At 41.3% G+C, this 27,673-nt stretch overlaps 1 protein-coding gene across 7 annotated transcripts in view; it reads right to left on the bottom strand.

Annotated features, from left to right (window-relative positions):
• RALGAPA2 (Ral GTPase activating protein catalytic subunit alpha 2) overlaps positions 1-27,673 on the bottom strand; it is a 1,855,355-nt gene that overhangs the window by 1,677,499 nt on the left and 150,183 nt on the right. For all 7 annotated transcript variants that reach the window (XM_085612413.1, XM_085612412.1, XM_085612410.1 and 4 more), the window contains exon 2: positions 14,964-15,074. In XM_085612413.1, coding sequence (XP_085468539.1) covers positions 14,964-15,074 — 111 coding nt within the window. The remainder of the gene's footprint in view (positions 1-14,963; positions 15,075-27,673) is intronic.

Below are 27,673 nucleotides of genomic sequence, written 5' to 3'. Positions count from 1 at the left end.
CACTGTGCAGCAATCAGCTGCAGGGTCAGGCCCAGTCGCTCACCAGGCCTGCGATGTTTCCGGCATCCCGGTTGCGTTCTCAGCCGGAGTTTCATGGCAACTCGTGTTGTTTGATGCTCAGGGGATAAAATCGAGTAGTTTGGGGCCTAAGAGGATCAGATAGGTGCCAGGATTATGCCGGATAGTAGGCCGAGCTCACGGAGCAACTCTGATGAGCCACCATCTTGGAGCTAGGCATGCTCCGCCCGCCTCTTTTCATTTCTTTTACCCTCGGAATCTCATTGAGGATTTCATGCATCTAGGGGCTTTGAGCTGGATCTGGAGAGTGAGCTGTCAGTCAGCTACTGGTTCCATGGTACCTCTGCAATGTATCTTCCAGTGACATATTCTTCAAATTTAAAACAAGAATTTGAGGGAGGGAGCAGGCCCAACAGATCCAGAAATGTGATACATTGTTCAACCCTTGGGGCCCCTTAGAGGAGTGGGTCTGGTTTAAAAGTTCGCTATAGGCTACTACGGTCATGTAAACTTTTATTTACATTCCAAATGCATTTTTCTTTGATGGTACTCTGGAGTAGTACACTGGCCAGTACAGAGCACTAGATAATTGTAATTAAACTAAAGTAACAAAAAGGTAGAAGTGAAAAACCCAAATATGGGCAGGTTACCAACCAATTCTAGAAACTGTGATATCTTACAATTTTGTATTGTTGAATTTACAGAAAAAAGGGCAACTCCTGATTTTAATTACGATTTCATAAATACTGAAAGTGATGATGGGGTAAGAAACCAGAGAAAGTTAGAGAGCATGTGAGAGTGGATGTGGGGTGAGGTGGATGGAGGGGTGAGGTGGATGGAAAGGTGAGAGCATGTGTATATGTGTGTGGAAGTGGGAAAGAGTATGTGTAGGTAGATGGTAGAGTGGCAAGGAGTGTAAAAAGTGAGAATGGATATGTGGTGTCGGAAGTCAAAAGGAGGAGAGCTGATCGGAGGGAGGAATGAAAGGAGGTGTTGAGGAGGGAAGGGATTTGGCTAGTGAGTTACTGATTTGGAAACTCGGATGAGCTAAATGCAACAAAGTACACAACTGTTTCTTTGTTTTTGATACAAAAACGAAACTGCTTTTATTTAAGCAATTATCAAGTTATACCTGCCTAAAATTACTGGCACCTAAAAAAAAGGCTTAGGGTTACTGGCTCCTCTGACAAATATCCTGAATGCCTGAGATTGTTGTAGGCAATATGTGCCAGTGGTTTTAATGTCAAGAGTAATTTACATATAGAATTATAATATTTGAATTGAGGCACATAAAGTGCCCAATTGCAACAATAAATGTGAAGCTATAGTTCAAACAAAATATTACTGGTTCCACCGTAACATTATTATCAGAAAGATCAACTTTCCAGGCTCCCCCACAGTGAGAAAATGCAACCTTGCATATTTTCAAATGCAATCCTTTACAGTTTCAAAAATACAGGGTCCACTATGTTCAGTTTGGCCATTTTTTTACTACGTTAAACTGGATAAATGGGTTTATGATCAAAAGCTGTTAAAATCTTATCGTCCTGCGGGGGCGTGGCTTGACGCGAGACCAAGATGGGCGCGTCTCTCTGAGCTCCGTCCGATCTCTGGTGCAACCGCTCATCGATATATGCTGCGCCGGTGAGTTTCGCTCACCACGCAGCGGAATTGAGCGACGGAACACCTGGGGACGCCTCTGAGCCATTTTTATCCTGTCTGGAGCCCTTCTGGAGGGTTTATTGTCACAGCGACTTTCTCCTCAGGCTCGACTCTCAAAATGGCGGCAGTAGTTGAAAGACTCTGCCAATTCACGGAATAATTTGGTAGTTTACTGAATTACATCTTGAAAACTCCGGTAAAAGGTATATATGGTGATAGAGGAATCCAAAGGATAGAGTACAACACCACCCCGAAGACGAACAAAACAACATTTCGGTGATAATGGGATCTCGAGGACCACAATACCCGATTAATGGCTTTACCTGAGAAGTCGCACTATCCCAGGGACAGCAACAACCAACATATTACAGCATCTGGAGAGCAACATTTATTTTCTGTGAGTCTCTCTTCATGAATGAAGTATTGTAATACTATCCTTTATGACTCATTATGTCACACATTGCTTTTTCTTCATGAGACACTATGCTGAGGTGGCAATCCTTTTCACAAAATGGTGGCCGCTATCTGAATATTATGGCATGACACGGAGGCCATAATTATGCAAATCTCCTTTATTGCCACAGCTCAGCAGCAACAATTGAAGAATACAGAACTTCAATGAACATTCCAACATGCTATAAAGTCCCCCCAGGAGCAGCCATCTTTCTTCTTTGTTGCTGCTGCTCACAAAGATAAGTACTATCCTTTGAGCTTAAGCTCTCTTTTATTACTTACATTATTAATTTCTACCATGCTGTTTATTTATACCGTTTATGTAGCTTATATGTAGTCTTAAGAGTACTATCCAGAGTTCTTTGTGTTTTTCTATTTTTTTCTCCCCTCTTATATCTTTAACTTTTAAATCTTTCTTTCTCACTTTAACTTTTTAAACTCTACCTCCGGTTTTATTTTGAACCGGAATTCTCCCTTTTTGTACCCATTCCTTACTTTTTTGCTTCTTTTACGCGTTGCTTATTTTTAAAATTGCTTCAGGCTACCGGCCTTACATGCGCCACCACCACGAGGCTCTTTACGCGCCCGCATGCTTTCCTGTAATGCGTCCCTGCTACGATTTCCCGGAACCCCTCACACTCCGAGACACGCTCTCCCTGCTAAGGAGGCAGGGAGGTGATCGGAGTTACAAGCAAGGACCGGCATTTCATTTGGAGCACTCAGTACGTTTGGGGAGGACAGCCGCCTTAGCGCATAGAGCGCATTAGAGGAAAGGTCTTGGGAAGGGGCCATGCATGCTAGATACGTGCGTGGCCGCCATTTTAGATGATTTGGGACAACTCAACAGTCCCTAATACATACTCCATTTTAGGAAGTAGGGATTAAAACGATGACAGTTACCGGCTCTATCTCCCAAGCCCAGTCAGCTGTTTGGCAGTCAGCTGTTCTACTCTGATTTTTTCACTCGTTCCTCATGTTAGGTAGGATAGTTTTAAAGAAGAAAAAAAGGGCAAAAGCTTTTAGGATACAAACACTTTAGATAATTAAGGATACCCTAATTTTTAAATATTTTTATCCCTTGCAACATTATGTTGGCATCCTCTCCTCATTTAAATATAGAGGATACATTAGAGGAATTAGTTATTAAGGCACTAGAGAAAGTTTTAGGTTCCCTTGATGAAACTATTAACAAACAAAAAAAAAAAAATCGAAAACATCTCCAATAAAACAAGGCCATCTACTAGTACCAAGAAGGGGCAACTAAGGCCCCATGAAAGAGGGCTTCTGGAGGAAATATACCTAAAGGGGCAAAGAAAAGTAAAACCTCCAACCCCTCATCACGCTCTCTAGGCGGCAAGAGAAGGGCCCTGAGCTCCCTATCGCCATCGACAGTGATGATGATTTTGAACCAGAAATCAATCTTTCATGCTCTTCTGAGTTCAACACTGATGTCGACGAGGTCGAAGTAAGAGGAATGGAAAGCTCAGAGGAGGCATCCAAGGCCTCGTGATCCAAAATGGGTATTGTGGATCCGTTTGGTGATGAGATGTTTGACCCATTATTATTTAAACACCCCTTATCTCCGGAGTGGACTCCTTCACAATACGTGGCGGACTACCTCTCTTTTTGGTTGAGGAAAGAAATACACAAAGAGGTTAAGTCCAAGCTACGTTCCGAATGCCCACGTCGATCTTTGCCTGACAAAGTGGCTATGACTCCCGAACTTGACCCCAAGGTGGTAGCCAAGGTATGGACAAAGGACTAAAGTCCTGTCAGGACCGCCTTCTCGATACTATAGGACCACTCACAAAAATATTTGAGATGGACGAGTCAGCATACCTATGGATACCCCAATCGACCCTAAAGAACTAAGACAGTGGGTTCAGAGGGTAATATGCCTGATTGGAAATGCCAATACACTGCAATCTCCACGGAGATACGCAAAGGGGTCTTACTTAAGATTGGTCCTAAACTTATTAAACTAGCTAATAAGGATGGAGGGCCTAGTTCTCAGGCTCTACTCTTCGGAGAAGATTTTATTAAGGAGATGGCTAAATATGTTGGAGTCTTTAGCTCCATCCAAAAATTACAAAAGGAAATTAAAAAGGTCTTTCACAATAGGGTTTTTGGGAGGGCCGGGAGAATGCAGGTTTGTTATCATGGCCGTGGACTCCCTCCCTTAAGACCCTTCCTGGGCCGTGGTGGAAAATTCCAGAGTACCTACGCACCCAGCATTTCTACCCTCAAAGACAGAGGAATCGTGGACTTCCCTTCAGAGGCGAACGGTAACAGCGCTCTTTTTCCTCAAGTAGGAACCTTGAAAGACCATTCAGATACACCTCCAGGGTTGGAAGGGAGATTACGCCAATTCTCTGGCAATTAGAACATAGTAGCTCAAGATCCATGTGTCTTGAATACAGTGAAGGGTTACAAGATAGATTTCCTCGACACCCTTTCACAGACAAGTCACCCACAGGAAATTTCATTCTCACTCAAAGACAACAAACTGGTCTCTCAAGAGGTAAAGGACCTTTTAACAAAAGGGGCAATTATAGAGGGCACACAATTAGGCTTCCTCAGCAATATCCTCCTGGTAGAAAAGAAAAACAAGGAACGAAGACCAGCCGTAAATCTAAAGGATTTAAATCATTGGGTAGTCTACCATCACTTCAAGATGGAAGAAATACATATTTTAAGAGACATCTTAAGGAAAGGGGACTGGCTGACTAGACTAGACTTGAAAGACGCCTATTTGTGACAATCCCAATCTGGGGACCTCATCAAAAATTCCTCCAATTCACATGGGAGGGAAGGCTTTATCAATTTCGCAGTCTCCCCTTTCGGCCGCTCCTTGGTGTTTCACCAAGGTTCTACGCCCCTTGACTACTTGGCTCAGGGAAAGGGGAGTGAGACTAATTATATATCTCGACGACATCCTTATATTGGCTCAATCAAAACAGACTATTTCCCTTCATACAGACCTCGCAATACGACTCTTAGAACATCTAGGGGTTGTTATACACAAGAAAAAATCTTGCACAATACCAAGCCACCAGACACAGTTCCTGTGCTTTGTGGTAGATACAATAAAAGAAGAACTGAAATTACCTGAGACAAAGTAAGGAAAGTAAGAAAAGAACGAAGAAAGATACTTTCAAAAAGGAATTTTCCCCTAAGAATCCTAGCAAGGATCCTGGGTCTTCTATCATCCACTAATTCAGGCAATTTTCCCAGGCCCATTACACTATCGAGCACTGCAGAGGCTAAAGGCAGGGGCTTTGAGATCAACACAATCGTATTCCCAGATGGTCTCTCTAGATCAAGAGTCAAGGAGGGAACTCCTTTGGTGGTTGAAGAATGCGGAGGCATGGAATGGCAGCCATTTTTGGGGAAGAACCAGACCTAATAATAGAATCTGATGCGAGTTTGGAAGGATGGGGAGCGAGATGTAGGAACTCCTCAACAGGGGGACGATGGACAGATCAAGAGAAGAAATTGCATATCAACTGCTTAACATTACTAGCAGGTTCATTTGCAATTCGATGCTTCACCCAGAAGTCAGTGAATTGTTGTATAATGTTACGTATGGACAATGTGTCAGCAGTTTGGTATGTCAACAAGCTGGGTGGACCCCATTCCAAAGGTCTATCGGATCTGGCGAAGGGTTTCTGGGGCTACTGCTTGAACAAAGGAATATCAGTTATAGCGGAACACATTCCTGGTTTGAGCAATGGTGTAGGGGACTGGTTCTAAAGGAATTTCAAAGAATCCAGCAACTGGAGACTAGACAGATAAATATTCTTGAATATCCAATCCAGATGGGGCCCCTTCAGGACAGACTTGTTTGTAGACCGATTGAACACTCAATTGAAAGAGTTCTTCAGTTGGAGACCGGATGCTCAAGCTCTGAAGGTAGATGCTTTCCTCCAAGATTGGGGAGGTTTAGCTCCATATGCTTTCTCTCCATTTGCAATGCTGCCTCGCCTACTCCTTCATGCTCGACGTTACAAAGAGAGCATAGTAGTGATAACTCCCCTTTGGAGATCACAAGCCTGGTTTCCAATCGTTTGGGAAATGAGCATAGACTTCCCTATTTTAATTCCTTCGTTCAGAGTTACTCCAAGGTCCGGCGGGAGACATCCATCCTCTTATAGAACAGGGTCTTCTGGTCCTAACAGCATGGAAGATTTCAGGAGACAGTGGCGAATCCCAGGGCTTTCGACAGATGCTTTCAGACTTCTATCTGAGTCATGGGCATCTGAAACAAGTAAGGCATATGGATTGGCATGGAACAAATACGTTTGCTGGTGTTTTCAATGAGGTTTTCATCCCGTTTCAACTGATCTAGTACATTGCGTGAACTATCTTTCAGAACTGTTTACATCCGGTCTGTCTTACAGAACTGTTAATGTTTATAGATCTGCTATATCTGCAGGTCACTCTTTAGTGAATGGTGTTTCTGTGGGTCAGAGCTTACCAACTAAAAAGATTATGAGAAGTATGAGAGTATTAAATCCTCCAACCACTAAATGTACCGCTCTATGGGATGTTAGGGATGTGTTACGAACCGTAACCTCCTGGGGCGAGAATTCCGCTCTTTCCTTAAAACGCATTTCATATAAACTTACTGTTTTATTATGTCTAGTATCGATCAGAAGAACTTCAGATGTCAAAGCAGTAGATATTTCTAGCAGGGCTTTCCAACCAGAAGGTGTTTGCTTTTACCTAAAGAAGAGAACCAAAACTATGTCTACTTATATCTTTCACCCCTTCTTTCCTCAGAATGAAAGACTCTGTATGGTTAAATGCCTGAAAGAATACGAAAAGAGAACTAAAAGTCTCAGAATGAATGAGAGTCTATTATTAATTTCTCGCAGATCTCCTCATAAGGGAGTTTCTTCACCAACGTTGGCAAGATGGGTGAAGGAAGTGATGTATGAAAGCGGTGTTGAGGTCTCAATTTTTGGAGCACACTCCCTCAGAGGTGCACCGGCTTCTAAAACCTTTATTCTTGAAGGGGGCTGCAAGAAATCCTTAGGGCAGCAGACTGGTCGAAAAATAGTATGTTCAAAAGTATTTATTTCAAACCAATCTCTAATGTGATTGATAATGTTCTTAATGCACTTTAAACGTGCATAATGTTGGCCTCCGTGTCATGCCATAAAATTTAGATTTTTCACAGCCTGCTGGGCAAAAAATCTGGATTTTATTAAAGACACGGAAGCTAATATTATCCCTCCACTTTTTCAATGTATCCCACCCTGATGTTTATGATATTATTTGAGATATTACGGGAATCTATTCTTTTTTCTTTCAGAATAAGAATCCTTTTCTGTCCGGATCTCAAGTTAGAAGATGTTTCTTCAATTGGAGTTTGATCTCTTCTTGTGGTTTTATATTGTTCGCAGTTTAACAAAGAAGGAAGATGGCTGCTCCTGGGGGGATTTTATAGCATGTTGGCATGTTCATTGAAGTTCTGTATTCTTCAATTGTTGCTGCTGAGCTGTGGCAATAAAGGAGATTTGCATAATATTAGCCTCTGTGTCTTTAATAAAATCCAGATTTTCTGCCCAGTAGGCTGTGAAAAATCTCAATTTTTGGTTTGAGTGCTGTTCACCTTATTTGTGACCTGCTTTTCAGGTGGTTTTACTTCAGTGGGGGTGATTATCCACATGCCCAACTACTAGACTGCTATTCTGTGACCTTTGATGATCATTTTGGTTCTGGCTGAGTGAGCAGTTTGCATTTTTGAAGCCTCTAATAAATATATTGATTCTGGCTGGGTATGCAGAGGCTATCCAGCACCATTTTCTGAAGCCAGTGTGCAGAAGCCATCCAGCACCATTTTCTGAAACCAGTGGTTGCTCGCTTTTTTCTAGTGGCGCATTTGACTGTGATCATATATTAGCTTCTCTCACAATGTAACAATTGGATACGTAGAAGCCTGCCTCAGTGCTTGATCTCCGTTGTTGTATTCTCCAGTTTGTGGTAATATTCATTATCTCAAGCATAATTGTATTCTGCTCAACTGTAGCATCTACGTTCTTAAAGTCATTCTGTATGGTTTTTGTACGGTATTCCAATGGCGGAAAGCATGGGTGTCACCCCCAAAGATAGAGATTCGAAAGGAATTTTGAAGAGGTCTAAACCGAATTCCCCTACGCCAGATATCTCAGCAAAGTGCAATATGGATTCTGCTTCAACATTAGATACTATTCTAATTAAACTTAATGCAGTCCATGACATAGCACAAAGCACTAAAACAAACACAGACTTACTTCAGGTTGAGGTGGCGGTCATCCGAAATGACCTCAAAAATCTCTCACTATGTGTCTCCAATGCAGAAACACGAATACGTTCTGTGGAAGACTTCACGAATAAGCAAGCTAAACATGCTCAAAGTATGGAACTTCCCTTGGCTTCATTGAGAAGAGACCTGACAGAACAGGAAGATAGGAACCATCGAAGTAACCTTCCAATTTTTGGCCTTCCGGAGGATTGAGAGAAATCTGCTCCTTCAATGTTGGATTTTTTGCTTACTTGGATACCTTCTGTCCTGAACATTTCATTTGAAAAGGACTTTGAAATACAACATGCTCATACAGTTCCCACCTTTAAGCCTAAAATGTTATCTTTTCCAAGACCGGTGATTTTTAAACCTCTACGCCATCAACATTCTGAACAAATCCTAGCTCAAATGAGGAAGATTAAAACTTTACAATGGGAAGGGCACAGAATATCAATATCGCAGGACTATGCTAGAGATATACATCTGTTTCGTTAACATTGTTTTGGTGCTGTCTTTTTACTAGTGGATATCATATCTCTTTCCCTTCTCCTCAATTTCTTTATCATCTCCTTTTATTTCTGTCCTACTCTAACTGCGTTTATGGTTGCTATTTTCTCTCATTCTCCTCTTGTGTACATTTTGTTTCTTAATTTATTTCGATTAATTTTTGTTGGTTTGTAATTCTAAATAGTTGGTTCTCTTTGGGCTTTTCTTTCTTTCTTTTTTTATGATAATTGCTATATGTCTTTCCTCCCTCACTTCAGGTCCCTTGTATATTCCTTTTCAGTTTGGCTTGAACTTTTTCTTCCCTTCTTTTCCTGATTCTTTGCTGGTGTTTATTCTTTTTTCATGTGGCTATTATTCATTTGTATCTTCCTCTCTTACTCTTTTTCCTATATTCATCTGCATATATCTTTGTATAATTCTTATAGTATGATTATATTAATCAATTCTCCTATTATCTATGTACTTAAGGCATGAACTATATTTTAGGTGGACTATGCTATTTATTTCCTATATGTTTATTTAGTTATTATGGTTTCCTAAACGATAACATGTTGGATACCTATCAGATATGTTATATTTTATTGATTGTGATTCATTTATTGTGTTTTGCTGCAGATTGCATACCTTTTTATATATCTTAGTATTTTTTCACAAATGCTATCATTTTCTATAGCGTTGGGCACATTAGTGGTTTATGAATTATAATGTTTTATATTGCTATTTCTAATAACTCATTTTATTATTTATTACATCACTTATGACTATTTACCATGCCTTAGGCTGTTATTTATAATATTTATTATTATTTATGATGCCTTAATTTAATATTGCCTTAGATAGTTATTTATTATATCTATTATTGTTATTTATGATGATTTAATTTAATATATGTCTGATCTTGATGTTTCTCCTTTCTATTTAGGATATGATAATATGTGGGTCACTTATGTTAAGTAGTTTTCTGGAATATTTATTCTTTGATACTATTGATGGAATGTTGTTAATATAGTATACATTTGCATTAATGTTCTGTTTTTTAATGAAATATCTATTTATTTTTGAGCGGTCTGCACTGTTAGTCTTGGCCTCTGTGGTTGCTCCTCCACGTTTTTTCTCCCCATGCAAATTGTCTGCTACAGACATCCCCTGGTGAGTTCTTCTTTTTATATGCTCCTTTTTTCTTTGGAGCATCTTTTCTCTCTCTTCTCTTCTTTCTTGTCTTTTCTTATCCTATTTCTATCTTTTCTTCCTTGGGTACTCCTGCTTCGGTTCATTTTTTATGCTTTTCCTTTTGTTTATTTACTCATATACCTATTGACATGTTGTATAGTCGTCCCTTTCTCTTCTATCAGATGTTCTTATTTGTTTGGTGTCATGTATTTTTATGACTGGTCTAAATGTTATCTCTCTTAACGTTCGTGGATTGAATCATCCTGTTAAGAGGGCCAAGATCCTAGATTACTGCAAAAGCTTATCTGGGGATATTGTTCTTCTTCAGGAGAGAAAGATTGCCTTTAAGGAAGCTTTGCTCCAGCGGAAGGAGTGGGTTCTTGGTGTTGCTTGCTCTGCAGCCGCTGGTAAGAAGAACGTGGTTGTAACCTTGATTTCTAAGAACTCTGGTCTGTCTATTGTCACTGTTGAACATGATATGGATGGCAGATGGTTGCTTTCTCGCTTGCCCAATGGCTCAGACGATTTATATGTTATGATTATTTATGCTCCGAACATTGATGATCAACTCTTTTGCCGTTCAATAAATGAAAAGCTCTCCAAGATCCCTCAAAATGCTAGAACAATTGTTGGAGGTGATTTTAATTTGCTTTTGGATCCTATTTTTAGATAGGCATTCTGCTTTTAAATTTTGTCCTCCTAGGTCACAAGCAAAATACTCAATGTGTGCTCATCAGCTTATCGACATTTGGAGGTTACATAACCCTACGCGTAGTGATTTTCTTGTTTTTCTCCTCTCCACATACTAGTTTTTCGCATATTGATTATCTTCTAGTTGATGCTGCTCTTCTAAAACACATTAGTAACGCAATAATTCACCCAATAGTTGTTTCTGATCATGCAGCTGTCTCATTTACTCTTCTTAATCTGGCGGATAAACAAGGTCCTCGTACTTGGCATCTTAATACAGAGATTTTGGATGATAACGATGAAGTTAAAGAACTATCTGTGGAGATTGACAATTTCTTCAGTGATAATGAGTCTTCAGTGAACTCCCCAATAGTTCTATGGGATGCATTTAAATGCACAATTAGGGGCCATATTATCAAAAAAAATGTCAAAAACGAATAGCTATGTCAGAAGGTCGCTGCAATCTTTGGGGGATGAGATCAAACGTAAAGAGATATTATATAGAAGCTCTAATGAGAAGTCTCTCTTGCAAGACATCAAAAATTTGAAATACTCTCAACTCCATTGTCACTAAGAGAGCTTATATTGGTGTGCATGCTTAAAAGTCTAGACGCTTGCTATTACAAAATAGAGCAGGTAAGATGTTGGCTGTCACTTTAAAGTATCAAAATGCGAATGTGAAAACTGCTCAGATTTCCTATATTAATGACGCTAATGGCTCAAAGAAATTCCATACTCAAGAAAGTGTTTTGCAATTTTTATGAAAATCTTTACAATCCCCAAGATCAATGTGACCTATCTGTGTGTCAGCAATTCTTGTCCTTGATTCCTATACATACCATTTCGCAGTCGGAGAGGACTGCTCTGAGGCAACCGATTTATTCTGAAGAGATAATTCAAGCCATTAGGGCAACTCGGTCGGGGAAGGCTCCTGGGCCTGATGCTTATCCTATTGCTTTCTACAAGACTTTTTCATCCTCAAGAATAAAATATCTCAAGAAAGTTTTTGATAACTTTGTAATGTCTGGTAAAGTCTCTGGGTCAGCCGCTGAGGCTACTATTGTCATTATTCCGAAGAAAGGGAAAGAGCATTCTGACCCTAAAAACTTTCAGTCCAATTTCGCTACTAAATATGGAAGCTAAGATTTTTGCAAAATTCCTGGCTAAGCGTTTAGAGGGCCATATCCCAAGTCTTATTCATGGTTCTCTGACTGGCTTTGTAAAAGGGAGACGTGCTAGAGATAATATCCAAACCTTCTGTCATATATTGGAGAAAGCGAAACTTTCTGCTTTGCCATCGGTTGCGGTTGCCCTTGATGCCGAAAAGGCTTTTGATAAAGTTTGTTGGCCTTTTTTACAAGTACTCCAATCCCATAACTTGGGGGATTCTTTTATCAACCGGTTAATGTCCCTATATGCGCAACCTAAAGCTAACATCAGAGTCAATGGGGCTACATCTTCCTTTTTAAATTTACGTCAAGGCACTAGACAAGGGTGTCTGTCCGTTATCACCCCTTCTCTTACTATTGGCTATAGACCCACTCCTTCGATTACTCAATTTAAATGACAATATCAAAGGTTTTCAATTTGGTTCACATACAATTAAAACGGCTGCGTACGCAGACGATGTTCTCATCTTCTCTGAAGACATTTCTACTGCAATTCCTGCCATTTCTAATACCATTAAGGAGTTTTCACTCGTGTCAGGGTATACTCTGAACAGAGATAAGACGGAAATGTTCCCTCTTAATGTGTTGTGCTTCCCAGTTCACATGGGTGACGCCAGCATCAAATGGCAATCGACTCGAATTAAATACTTTGGAATTTGGTTTTGTAATAACCTTTTAGATACTATTTCTTATAATGAATCTCATATACTAGCTAAGGTTAAAGATTTTTTGTCCTCCTGGTCTCAGAACTATATATCCTGGTGGGGAAGACTGCAAACTCTTAAGATGATGATGATGATAAGTCCGATTATTAACTTTTTATCCTCCATGCTGCCCGTAAAACTTTCCTCATCCTTTTTCTGTGTGACTTATTTACGTCAAAATTTTTATGGAGTGATAAGCGTGCTAGAATTGCATATAAACATCTTAAGAAGCCATCTGATTTGGGTGGATGTAATCTTCCAGATTGGAACTTATATCAAATTGCTTTTTTATCGTCTCAGGGTGCTCTTTGGTTTTTATCGAATTCCCACCATACTCCTCCGTGGATTTATATTGAACGAGGGTTTTGTTCTCCTCTTTCTACCCCTTCCTTTCTCACTGCTTCTAAGCTTGTTTCCTCATTCAAGCCGTATTATTTCAGACACAATTAATGCTCTAAAATATATAGATAAAAAGGTTTCCATCCCATTCATAAGTCGAGATGGTCTTCATTATGGTAGAATTCTAAAATTGTTACCGATATTGATCCTGTTACGATGTCTTCCTGGGCTAACAGAATTCTTACGTTGGTCAACCATCTTTATGACCCCAATCATGATCCTCTTCCCTTTTCTTCTTTGGCCAGGAAATATAATCTTAATAATATGGATTTCAATTCCTTTTTCCTTTTTAAAGTTAAAGGTTGCCCTTTCTAAAGTGACCCTCGTATGGATTCAGTTACTATTTCACTTTTGTCTATGTGGTCTCGTTCAGGTCATACTGCCTCGAAAATATATACATTTTAATCTGCGCCACTTCCCTCACAGGCTACTATTACACAGGATAAATGGTCTCATCATTTTGATTGTGATACTTTCAAACATATCTCACAAGAGTCATGGCAGTTAATGGGGAAGGTTTATCTACGGAATAAGATTGCTCCGTCTCTTTTACAATCGAAATTCTTTTCTATAAATCTTCTGCATTGGACCCCTGCTCGCTTATACAAGTTGAAACTGAGGGATAATGATCTTTGTTGGAATTGCAATTTGGTCTCAGGCACTCACCAACATATGTTTTCTGAATGCTCGTTACTACAATCCTTTTGGAATTTAGTTCAGAAACATTTATCACTAATCTTTGATATTCCAATGGAGCTCTCGCTACCTATAATCTTATTGGGATCGTGGGCTGCATGTCCTCCGCTTCCCTTGGATGATACCGATATGCAGCTATTAGATCTCCTTATATCAATTGCTGAAAAAATTATTTTAACCGAGTGGAAATCCTTTAATTTCCTGTCTTATCATACTTGGTGGGCTTGGGTATCATTTCTTCGTGGGGACCCTACACCTGTTGAAGAGAAGCATTGTACTCATTTCATCTCTAATACTATTTGGAGGACTCTAGATAAATATATGAAACTGACCTCTCAGGAGTTGGTAGCCCAATATCCTTTTGTCTCTACTTCTTAATTTATTTTTTCCACTGCCGCAGGTGCCCCATCTATCTATTTATCTATCTAGCTATCATTTTATTTATCTATCATCCTCTCTCTTCCTTCCTTGTTCTTTCTTCTTTGTCCTTTCTTTTTCTCTTCTTCTTTCTTTCATTCTGATATTTTTTGGTTTTTGTGCAATACAACAAATTTTTTGCTATAAATCCAGTATGAGATACGCTTTGCATATTATATTTTGATTTGGTACTATTTGGGATCTCATTATTTTTCTGACATGAATTCTATCTTGGTGTTTGTATTCTCTTAAATGTTTTACTTATTTATTGATCACTTTGCTCTGTAAGTATTGCATTCTATTATAATTGTATGAACTCTTTTTAAAATAATAAAGATATTGAACAAAAAAAAAAAACTTATTGTGCTGCCCCTACATTATCTGTTAAGGACGCTAAACTGGTTTCGTTTTCTAAAACGTGTCAAACGACATTTGGAACAAAGGGCAGTAATAATTTTTTCATATGCCCAAACAGTCTTGCATGCTAAGAAGAGAATGCTCTAGTCTCATGGCATCAAACAAGGCAGGGGATCCACTTTCTGACCAAACAGCGTTAATTAAGAATGCCCGGGGGTGACAGGAATCCCCAGTGGCAGCACAAAGTCTCTGAATACCGTATTAAAGTGCTATCATAGCATAGGGATTTTAATCTGAAACAAACACTCATGTTTTAACCGACTAACAAAAATTTTCATTTTTTTTTTTTGTAGCACGTTTGAAACTAGTGAAGCAGTCTCATTCAGTAATCTAAAGAAATTAATTATAAATACAATGAAAAAACAACAGTACCTTTGAGCTTTAAGCTATTTTCCAGTGTTACGAAATTTTCATAGAAGATAAAATAAATCTGAGAGTAGTGCGCTTCGAAAAATTGCTTGCGGTCACCTCTTTCCAGGATATCTGAAAAACAGTTTAAAAAAAGAAATTATAGACAAGGTGAGGTGCTAATAAAACATGTGAAAATGAATCCTGCTTGATATATTTATTTAATCTGCCTAATTGCCAGAGTAATCTTTGCACATTAAGGAACTGCACCTAAAAGACAAGTGTAAATATCCCAGAAATATATAGTAGGACTTAAATACTGCTCCCATATTTTCAGAACTACGGAAGAAACTACACATTATTTAAAGAAATATTGACACCTGTACATTTTTTTGGTACCGCTTCATTGGACCAATGAAATAAATTATGTTACCCTACTTCAAACTGCAGACATACAGCACCAAAATGAAAAAGACAGCAATAATCAGGTCCAGAACACCAATCCCAAAGTAAATGTTCACAGAAAAGTGATACTGAATTTCAACCAGTGAAACAGTTGCTGCTTGAATTATTTCTTCTGGGCAGCAATTTCTTAAACACAGTGTGTCAATCACAGTAATCAGCACAGAGCTCTGTCGCAAAGGTCCCAGACTAAATATAAGTTCTTTAGCTCAAGCATTATAGTCCGTATATACTTCATATATGAAAATGTAGGATGGACAGTACAGGGTATCAGTCATTTCCGTCAAGTTAGAATCAATCAATCACTTGACTGTACCTGGGATACACTATTCGGAATTAGACCTTCTGGAAAATAACTTGGGACCACCTTAGCTGCTTTGAAATCTCCAACCTCTAAAATATTGCAGTTGGCAGTAACAGGACAGATTTCACTGTCTGAAATGGTAATGCTCTCCGTCTCCTCTAATATTTCACTGATCTACCACTGCTGCTTCGGAGGAGGCTTTTTAGGGACTATGGGCCATATGTATCAATGTTCGGTTTTGCGATTCTACAATAGCGAATTTTTGAGAATCGCAAAATGCGATGTATGTAGGATTTGCAATACATTTTGCGAATCCTACATATTCCTTAATTGTGAATCGCAAATTGCGATTCGCAATTAAGGAATACCTCCCCATTTATTCCTATGGGCCTACAGGCCCATAGGAATGAATGGGAAGACATTCTCAATTTGCGATTCCCAATTAGAGAATCGCAAATTGAGAATGCAATTTCAAGTGTGCCAGGGTGTCAAAAGGACACCCTGTTGCACCCCTAAAATGAGCATGGGTGCACATGTGGCGCACATACATGCCCTAAGGGCATGTGTGTGTGCCACATGCCAGTTTGAAAAGTGCAAAAATGAGCATTTTTGAAAGAAATCGCAAATTACTACCAACCTGTAGTTGGTGGTAGTTTGCGATTCCTTATGCCATATTCGCACAACTTGGGTGCTTCATACATTGCATTTAAGGAATCGCAATTTGCGATTCCTTAAATGCATTCGCAAAATAAGGAATTGCAAATTTTGCGATTCCTTAATTTGCGAGACAGTTGTGCTTTCATACATAGCACTTGACCAATTTGCGCTCGCAAACGCTGAAATTCTGCGAATTTCAGCGTTTGCGATCGTAATTCGTCTTAATACATATGGTCCTACGGTGTTAATAGGAGAACTGGTATAGTTTGCAGGGTGATGCAAGGTTGCATTAAAGCTGAAGGTGCTGACTGAAAGGGGCAGTTTATGGCACCAGTTTCTGAATTATACTATCGGAGAGGCAAATTACAATGGGCAGCCCGGTGGTTGAGTGGCCAACACAGGATCGAAGTAGGAAATATGATGAACCAGATTAGCAAATGAATATTGCATAGCCTATTTCTTCTGAATTATACTATCTGAGAGGCCAATTACAATGGGCAGCCGGGAGGTTTTTTTCAGTTATCACTGTTGTCATCCCAAGCGTATGTGATGCCTGAGCTTAGTGAAGTCTCAAACTGGGCCAGTGCACATCAAGAGAGTGGGATAGAATTTGTCCTCACGACTTTACTGCAGTCATTAATTCTCCCCCCAAAAACAATTATGAGTAAAACGCACATTTTATGCCAAGACATGGAGTATAACTATCCACTACCACACGTGTGGTCAGATCACACAACTCTACAGCACAGTTGAAAATATCCACAAGGCCTCCCCCCCACCTAGAAATCCCTGGAAGTCAGGCATTCAAAGACTAGCTTTGCAGTAACCCTACTTAAACTTAACAGGTCTCTTCAGCGTTCTGGTCCACAGTCATACACATATCTAGGCAGATTTTCATTCTTACACCTACAGATCACAGTATTGTTGCAATGCTCCTCGTCACATTGGTAAAGCAGCAAGGAGAAGAAGGCAGACTGAAAGAATTGCTTAAACACAACTTCTCTTCTTGCCAAATTGAATGGAGAAGTGATGATGGTTGGGTTCCCACACGAGAATCATACAGACATTTTACAAATGTCCTTTAAAAGACAGATACGCTAAAACTTGAAGTATTTACAAACAACTGCTTTTATCACGTTCAGATTTATGCTAGAAGAATGCAGTTTTTTTTTCTGTAATAGACATATATAGTTTGGAAATCCAGGGCGAGAAAAATGAAAGCAGATTTAAGCATCTATGTTTTCCAATTCATTTACGCCTGGCTCTAACACTCTTGCCTTCGCTACATAGACATGGAATTTGGGTAAATTTAATAAGTTACTTACTTTCGGTAACGTTCTTCTTGCTGGATACTTTATCTAACCGCATATTCCTCATTGTATGATTATTCACCCAGAAGTCGGTCAGGATATGGAAATTTTAAAAGCAGTACTACTGCGTTCCGGTAGGTAGCATCATCCAGCTCCATGCCAGCCGAGTAGCGGCCCAAAAGTGATGTGTGAGCCACATATAAGCGCTTCCCATGCACACTGACGTCAGGCTGTCCGCACCCTCAGGTCTAGAGCCCATCAGCAGACTGGCATGACCAGTGTGCAGATCTGTAGATTTGGGACCTTATTAGATGTAAAAAGAATCCAGTTCACAGAAGCAGGAGGTGGAAGGGTTGGTGGAGGATCAGTGTTTAGATAGATTATCCAACAGAATAGTTACTGAAAGTAAGTAGCTTATTCATCTGAGAATACTTCTAACTGCAGATTCCTCACCTTGTCACCCGATACTGTAGCAGTGCCTCCAAGGTGGTGGGTCTGTAAAATGACTCCAAACACAAAGTCCTGCAGGACCAACCATGCAAAATGGCTCTTTCGACAGACCTGACTGTGGAGGCAGTAGTGCTTCTTGAACATGTGTACCAATGCCCAAGTAGCCACTTGACTAATGTCCAGGACAGGCACTCCACCTGCCAAAGCAGTGGTAGCAGCTTTGTTGCAAACCAAAAAGCCCAAAGAGCGTATAAGGAGTCCTTAACAGTGCCTAAAGCAAGTCTTTGCTGGGACAGAACAAACAACAAAAGCTAAGACAACTTTGCTTGTAATGGGTTAATTTGTTGAGTGCCACACCAGTCCATAAATTTGTCCCAATGACTGGTGTACACTGATTTTGTGGAAAGATGTCTTGTTGCAGGCCCAAGTGCAGCTCCCTGTCATGCTAATGTGACAGAAGGTCCTCCAGAAGAGGAAGCTTTATCGGAAGACAGATTTTCATAACCAGAGGCCTCTAACCTCCACCTCTCTCAGATGGCCTCCCCAACACTGTAGTGATGAATTGTGACCACCATGTGCATAGGGTAAGGACAGGTGCCTTCCAATGACCCAATCATGGTTCAGCAGTCACCGCTGTAGATCTTTTGTAGTCTCCTCCGAAATCTGAATACAATCCACCGGATTGCCCAGATGCTGTGCCCACTGGGAATGTAGGTCCCACTGCAAAGCCTGCATGTGCCACCTGGTATGTTCAGCCAGCATGATTTAAAAAGCCAACAACCCAAGGAGCCACAGAGCCATGAGCACAGACGCAAAGCCAAGGCTAAAACCTCAGGATCATAGCCTGAATGTCCCGACTCTTCATTTCAGGGAAAAGCACAAAACCGTACTGTTTCCAGAATAGTTCAGTTGAGCAGGAGTGTCTGCGAAGTAGTTAGGTGTAACTTCAGTATGTTGATAGTGAACCCCAACAATGTAAAGAGGTGTGCCGTCGTCTGGAGGTGGTTGACTACTGCATGGGGCAAGTTAGCCAGTCATCGAAGTAGAGGAAGACTGGTACTTCCGGCCTCTGAATGTGTACTGCTACCACAATCATTATTTTCGTGAACACCTATAGGGCACTTGTGAAGCAAAAAGCGAGCACTGCCAACTGAGAATGCTCCTAACCACTACGACTTTAGGAAGCAAATGGGGGCGTCTAGGACTGGGAAAAGGAAATAAGCATCCTGAAGGTTCAACACCACCTTCCAGTGTCCGGAGACTAGGGCAAACAGGACCTAGGCTAAAGTGAGCACCCTGAATGTGTCCTCTGCAGAAAGGTGTAGAGAAGTCAAAGATCTAAAATAGGATGAAGGCTTTCGTCCTTCTTCAGCAGAAGGAAGTAACAGGGGTAACACCCTGTTCCTACTTCCGAGGCCGGAAACCTCTTCATGGTCAAAATAGTCTGCACTTCCTGCTATAAGTCAGACAGGTGTTCATCCTTCAGCTGTACTCATGGTGGAGGAAGGTTCAGCAGAGAGAAAAGCGGGGAGTAGCACTGATGGACAATTTGGAAGGGCCATTAGTCTGAAGAGATGGCCTGCCACTGTTGGAGAAAATATTGGATCCTGCCACCAAAAAGGTGGCTGTGTGTCAGAAAGGACACACTATACCGGTTTTCTAGCTGCTGGAAGGGTGGGGAAAACTAAGCTGACCGTTGTTCCTGCTGCACTGAGCGCTGTCTATGAGAACCGTGGCCCCATCCACGAAAGGGCTGAAAGACCTGCTGGGCTGATGGAGGAGTCTGTGGCTGGCGAAATAGAATTCCTCTACCATAGACACAGAGTGTGAAATTGATGGTGGAATTGTTTTGTGTAAGCAAAAAGGTCCAGGGAACTAGTCTCCTTGAACCGCTCCAAAGTGCTTTCTCCCCAAAAAAGCGAGAGCCCATAACTGGAAACCCTGGAGAAGCCTGTAGACCTCATACAGGCATGGCGCTGAAGGACCACATTCGTACCCATTGCTTGACCTAAGCAGTCAGTCATGTCTAATCCAGAATGTATAACAAACTTTACCACATTGCAACTGCCTTGAATAGCCTGGGTAAGGGACGCCCGAAGATCACCCAGAACAGCCAGCAAAGCTTGTGCAACAGTATCCCAAAGGGCATGAGACCAGCGGTCTCAAAGAAAGCAGGCATTTACAGACCTCTGGGCCACGCTTGTAGAGGAGAAAATCTGTTTCCCAAATGTGTCTATTCTTTTTGATTCACAATCGGGCAGCGTGGGAAGCATTAGTATTAATTTTGTTGATGGAAGCCTGTATCACTAGGCTCTCTGGTGTCAGTTGTTGTGTAACAACGCTGGGTTGCCTGGTGAGTGGACAAGGATGACAAATGACCTGCCTATTAACACGCAGACCTGAAAATGACGTTGACCAAGTGCTCAAAAGGGTATCCAAAACAGTTTCATTAAACAGAAACAGGGGATCTTTGGGACCCTGATCAGGTTGAAGTACTTCAGTAAGTACATTAGTCTTCACTTCTATGGTGGGGAGCTGTAAATCTAATACATCTGCCACTCTTCACATTAAACAGCAAAAGAGGTGCTTCCATGCAACGGGAGGAAGGGGGGGGGGGGCACAAAACACCAGTATCTCTGAAAGCATCCAGCACATTGGCATCTCGAAGTTCTTCATACCAGTTTTCTTCATCATACTGGGGAACATAATAGTCCCCATCATCATGGTTTATGTTGCAACTTGCGTTTATCTGCTGCTCAGCCAGAATGAGTGTGGTGTGGAATGTTGGATGGATGGAATGTTGGATGTCTGTGAATGTCAGTTGGGTATGGGCTGAGCAGCAGGATAGCTGCTCCTGGTGGGGTTTTCATCATTTATACTTGTAACAACTTAAATAAAGAACTTAACTAATCTACGCTAGAAGATCATATCATCATTTGGATTACAACATTTTGGCGATGTTTTAGAAGAAGAATCCACGTGTGCCACCTATTGGAACTTTAAAAAAAAGTGAAACTTGAGAGGAACAGAAAAGAGAAGTCCTAGGATGTTCGTGAACTGAAACCTGACAGGTACAGGAAATAATAACCAAGGAAACCACAAGGTAAAAGACTTTTTAAGGAAATTAGAACTACGTATGTACTGCTGTCTGGCACCCAAACCCCACCAGTGACCCTGCCAACGGTCGCCCTTTAACCCAAGCGTGCCAGATTTAGAGTTAATCATGGACAAAATACGAGTTTCAGTATTTCACTTAAAATATGTTGATCGGGGACAAAGATCGGGTCCCAGTGCTAATTATTGAAGAGTTAGGTTTCAGTGTGAAGAATCTGTATGTGTGTCGATCGGGGGCAAAGATCGAGCCCCAGTGTGTATTTTGAAATATATTACTCGGGGGCAAAGACTGGGCCCCGGTGAGAAGCTGTTAAGCAGTTGGTTGACTTTAAAATACGGGCCTGTTGCTGTCTGATGCTGTTTTTGGGCAGGGATGAATAACATCGATTCTTTGGAAGTGTCGAGTGAGGGCAATGTCAATGGTTTACACTGTTTTCAGGGTGTGCCGTGTATGTACAGTTTTGTCCTCAGTAACGGATTAACTGTTACAGTTTAAATGGAAAAAAATCCTGCACGAGATGGACAACACACGCGCCAATTTACCTCCTAATGGAGACCTTCGGCGTCACCATGTCACCATCTCTTTTGTGACGACTTCTCACTCCAATCCGCGTCAGTACTTCTGTGTGGAGATTATGGGTGCATGTGCGTGCCGAAAACCACCCGGTTCTAAGTTGATATGCGTGCCTCCATTTTATGTGAATAATCTTGGCGCACACAGTTTACAAGACCAGGTATTGACAACAATGTCAATTGAGAGTTTCAGATTACCAGGTACCTTTCTGCGCGGAGATCGGCAGTTGGTCAGAGAAATATTTTTATCAGTTAACCTTCTTGCCTTGCTGATGCGTGATATAAGATGACTGTGTTAATTGCTGTGAGAATACCGACAGCGTGTCCTTTAACTCAGAATGTTTAAAAAAAAAAAACACAAGTGAGTGGAAAAGATCCTGCCTTTGCAGACGTTTGCCAATTACATCACTGGTCAGGGTAATAGAGTTTATTGAAAGCTGAAGATTACCTGCTGAATATCGGCAGTGTGCCCTTTAATCCAAAATGACTATAAAGTTTATAATTGGGATAAATGACAGAGACCGTAACTAAAAGCAAGAGTGTGATGAAGGGCATAGAGCCCAGAGCCGGGACAGTGATCCTAGGAGATAGAATCTGGCAGCCTCCAGAGTGAGCCTGGAACCGGGATAGCGATCCCAGAAGCTGGCCATGGAACCAGAAATAGAAGGGGACAAAGTGTCCCAGAATTTGAACCACGACTGAGAGCCAAGTCCCATAATTGGAATTGGGAGGGGACAGGTGTCCCAGAATATGAACCACTGTAGATATTGTGTATGGGTGTTAAGCCACTCATTGGTTTGAGTCATGTATGAGATGGCTGTGTTTTGTTAAGTCACTCATTACTACATATTTGTTGTAGATTGATAGTAGGTAAATAAGTCACCTATTGACTTCGTGCTTGAATTTGAACCACGACGAAGAGCCTTGTCCCATAATTGGAAGTGGGGGGGGACACAGGTCCCAGAATTTTGAAACACTATTAATGTTGTGTATGAGGTGGTGGTTAATTGTTGGGCCACTTATTGGTTTGAGTCGTGCATGAGATGGCTGTGTTCTGTTATGTCACTCATTATTAAGTATGGTTTGTTGTATTATATGTGTGTACGTGACACTGATTGTATTGGTGTTTGAGTTTTGGAATGTTGGATAGAAGTGTATGAGGGTGATCGTTTTCTGACCTGCGGTGCGCGCAGTGTGTCCTGATATATGTATTGGTTTAAGGGTTGTTCCCTGTATGTTGCTTGTCGTACCGGTCTGGCCAACTGGTGTGATCTATGGCATATAGGTTTTGGTGCATATAGGTTTTGGTGTATGATGTAGGATGGTGGTTTATTTCAGGAGGTGACGCGATACTTTGGTCAGAATGTAATGTGGTGTGAAATCTTATGTGCGAGATGAGATGTAGTATGGTGTGATAGGATGTTTCTTTTGTGTGAGTTTGGTGAGATGTAGTATGCTGTGATAGGATGTTTCGTTTATGTGAGCTTGATGAGATGTGGTATGGTGTGATAGGATGTTTCTTTTATGTGAGTTTGGTGAGATGTAGTATGCTGTGATAGGATGTTTCGTTTATGTGAGTTTGATGAGATGTGGTATGGTGTGACAGGTTTTGATGTGAGATGTTTATATTGTATTGCATTATTTTTCTTATTATTAATGCATTGTATTCAATTTCTTGACTCTATGTTATTTGCCATATTGTCATTATTTTAAGTGTTTCATCTAACCTATTTCACAATGCACTTGTTCCCCGTAAAGAAGGGAGATATGTTGTAACTTGCGTTTATCTGCTGCTCAGCCAGAATGAGTGTGGTGTGGAATGTTGGATGGATGGAATGTTGGATGTCTGTGAATGTCAGTTGGGTATGGGCTGAGCAGCAGGATAGCTGCTCCTGGTGGGGTTTTCATCATTTATACTTGTAACAACTTAAATAAAGAACTTAACTAATCTACGCTAGAAGATCATATCATCATTTGGATTACAACATTTATCCTAGTCTGAGTCGATGCCAAAAAGACTGTGCTATGTTTGGGCCCTACCATGTGGTACGAACAAGATATCAGACTCTGAAGGATTGCTCAGTGGCTGCATGCTGGACGAGATCTCGTCGAGGCGGATACGGATTGGAAGCAGATAGCAAAATTAGCTGTACATCCTCCTCTTGCATCAAAGTTATTGGAATCGATGCCAAAGGAATCAAGGCAGTGGATGGCATCGTAACTGAAGTCGGCATCGTAACTGAAGTCAGCACCGGAGCTGATGCTGAACCCAATGTCAGTTGAAGAGGAACATGCAGGTTCAAGGGAAGACTCACCAGCTTGAGTTCGACTGGAGGCCCCTACGGATCCTTGGAACACAAAGGCGCGAGAGGGAGCCGGTAAAGTCACGAATATGTGCAGCATAGCTTCTCTGAAGGACTCTATTGCTGCAACTTTGCCGACAAGCCTGAAAATTCATGTTGTGCTGGCCCAAACTTTGAATAGGTTCCAATGGAGATCGGGAGTGAAGTGGAGAGGCACACTGATATCCTTGCACCCTCTCTCGAGTCCGAGAGTAGAGGGAAGGGGCAGATTCCCACTTAGACTTCTGATGCTTTGTCTTGAACTTACCCAAAGACTTCAACTGCGATGATGAGCTGCTGTGGGAGCAACTTCGGGAGTGAGAACGGGGCCTTGCTTTCGACTTCAACAGGTTGCAGCAATTTCTCTTGCACACTGGGTAATTTGGAAGATGGTAACATTCAAAAGACCAAGGAGAGGCTCTAGACCTGCTTCTGAAGGCATGTAAATAAAGGAACCGACATCAGCAATTCATGCCCGGAATGACATGAATTGCTGCACAACACCACCTATCAGCATGCAGTAGTACGGGTTTTAAAGTTTTCGGATCCAGTCTGACTACTGGGGAATATTCACTAGGTGAGGAATCTGCAGTTAGAAATATACATTAGAGGAGGTGTGCCAAGATACCAAACACGGTAAATGCTCTTCTCTTAACTCTATCACTGGCTGCACCAACAACCATTAATATCCGTGCAAAATCACATTGGCTCTGCCAGACGAGGCTCAACTTTCCGTCCCTCTTGTGTCTGCCTTGGAAGAGCTCAGGAGGCAGAAAATCAGAGATGTGGACACATGTGCTGCACCTGTTCATCTGCAGCCTAGGCAAGGCTGGATGAACTTGTCAGCCTGTCCTTGGTGACACAGAACATGATCTCCAGAGGCATTGTGGTGCTTGGGAATTGGGGGTGGCTAATAATGGGCCCCAGACCCACAATGAGTGGAGCTGTGAGGCTGAGTTATATGGGAGGTCGGACACAGACGAGATGCAGAAGGGACAGACGGGAGCGGGGATTCGGCCACGATAGGCTGATCGATTGCCACATGGATAGAATGCAGGCCATCTGAATGGGCCGCAAATTGCAGTGGAACGGGATGTTGCGCCAGCAGGGTAGACCCAGACTGTGCCCGATATGGAGGTGCGGAGATCACATGCAGTGTCAGACTCTTAAGAAGAGGTTCTACGATGCAGTGTTTGTGCGCCGCTCTCAGCAGGTGTCCACAGGGGAGGAGGCATGTTCCGGCAGCAACAGAGATCAGTGGGGCCCTCTCCTACACCCCTGGAGCAAGGCTGAAAAGAGAATGCCGCTCACATACCCTGGCTATTCCTGTCCACATGTTGATGGAGGGAGACTGACATCGGTCAGCTAGACCATCGCTTCGGCAGACCTGCCGGAACCCTGAAACAAGACCTGCCCCAGGTGGAAGCGGCAACCCCTAAACCACCAGGAGCCACTCCTTGCATACTTTCACACTTGAGTGGGGGGTTTTATCGACTTTGGAGTGACAGTCCCTCTCTTACCACAGTCCCTCTGTGGCGTTGGAATGATAAACTGAGCGGGCAACAATCCCAGTCCTACATTCAAGCCTCGAATTTGATACAGGCTGTATGCAAGAACAAAAGAAGAAAAAAGTGCATGAATTATTCACATAGTTCCGACATTTCATGATGCAACATACAAACAAAAAAAAACACATTCTGACCGCCCAAAACCTTCCCACTCCACCTAAACACCACCTTCCAATGCAGCCCTCTGCTCGGCAAGAGGTAGCCCAGAAGCAAGGTGTGTTAGGTAGAGGTTAACAGACCAACGACGTAAAAGTGATTGCCGTGCAAACATGAAAGGATAGATATAGGAGCGGGGTGGAGTGAGGTACTTGGGGAGGATGGCTGAAATGAACTGAAGGCAATAGGACTGAGAAAGAACTGGAGGCAGAAATGATTTTCTGGTGAAACCGAAATTGATCCTAAAGTGGGGAGGTACCCGTAGCTGATCTAAAATCTAAACACCGATAAGTAGCTAAATGCGACAGGAGGACTAAAGTAAAGGCAACCGACTGAACACAACAAAAGAACAAGGGCGATGACCCATGAGTCGGCCTGTCTACCATGTCATAGGTCTTTCAGTACTGACCCACATGTTCGAGTTGTTTTTTTTGCTGCTGAGAAATGCGTAAGTAAAATTAACCAGGCCTTTACTAAAAGAAAAAAAAATCAGGAAGAACATTATCAACAACCTGCCAGGGCCCTTCCAGCGAAACACAACTTTTACAGAAAAATCTTAAAATTTAGGAGGTATGCTACAGTTAAAGCACCCAAGTGGTGTATAGTATTTGTACCCTAACTTTGTTTGTGTGAAAACAATGAAAAAGGTTATGCTTTTTTAAACGCATAATTATCCATTTACGTGTAGCAGAAGCTTTTGAAAAACAGAACAATTGCAATGTGTAGACCTTTAAGGGAGAAAATCAACACCAAAAGCATCCTATTTCCTTCCACAAGTCAAGTTTGACAATAGGAATTTAGCTGGAAGCATAACAAAGGTTACAAGGCCAATGGCAAGCTGGGTCTGGTCTGTCCGTTTCCTTTGTTAAAAGTTGAAATTTAGATACTGGCATCCTGAAACCGTCGACAAACACCAATTTAATCACTTACAATATTTAGCAGATTTTGATTTTTAAATTAATTACATTTTGCAGAATACACTTCAACGGCAAATATATTTTGGTGTATCAGAATAATATTACATCAGCACAGTTTATATTTCTCACTTTGAAGTTACCAAAATAACCAGGAATACAATTGTGGTCCAACAGTTTACTGACGGTACAAATCTTTTTATCAATAAATATTATTACCTTTATTCATTGCTTTAAGTATCATGTGAGCTGGTTCACCAACCTCGCTCTCACACGCCCTTTACATCTAATACTCGCACTTATTTTACAATCTTCCCTTTTCTCATACTCTAACCTTATATTTAGTGAGTACATTAATCAGAGGTCTGTAATTTAAGGATTTTCAAGGCAATATCGTCAACGGTGTTAACCTGCATTACTAAACTATTTAACAAATCACATTAAATGGAATTGGAAAATTTTGACTTTCACTAAAAGAAAGCACATTTTGTTACTAATCACAATAACTTCTCACTTAAAATTCAATTCTATGTCATGACTGGAGCCAAGGATTATGCTTCTTAACTTCATGTTACAGCAGCAGCACATCAATGCCAACATTAACACTACAAATACCTCGAACCTGAGGGATAAAGTATTTTTGATTAAATCAATCACAGTCCAACAACCATGTATGAAATATCCTGTCAACAATCCTTTCTGGTCTTTCTTCACTGCTCCAGCAGCAGATAAGGGTGCCTTCATCTTATATTTCTTTCTGGTTTCTCTGTGCTTTTATTATTACCATTATTGCCATCATTGCAATTGTTCGGGCTTTGTGTTTGTGAATATTTATTGTGCAGTACACGGTGGGGCAGCTTGATAACCATTTCTTTTTACCCGTA

The sequence above is a fragment of the Triturus cristatus genome, chromosome 6, assembly GCF_964204655.1.
Source record: "Triturus cristatus chromosome 6, aTriCri1.1, whole genome shotgun sequence".
Lineage (NCBI taxonomy): Eukaryota > Metazoa > Chordata > Amphibia > Caudata > Salamandridae > Triturus > Triturus cristatus.
Note: the sequence above shows the minus strand (reverse complement) of the source record. Positions and strands in the feature narration are given on the sequence as shown.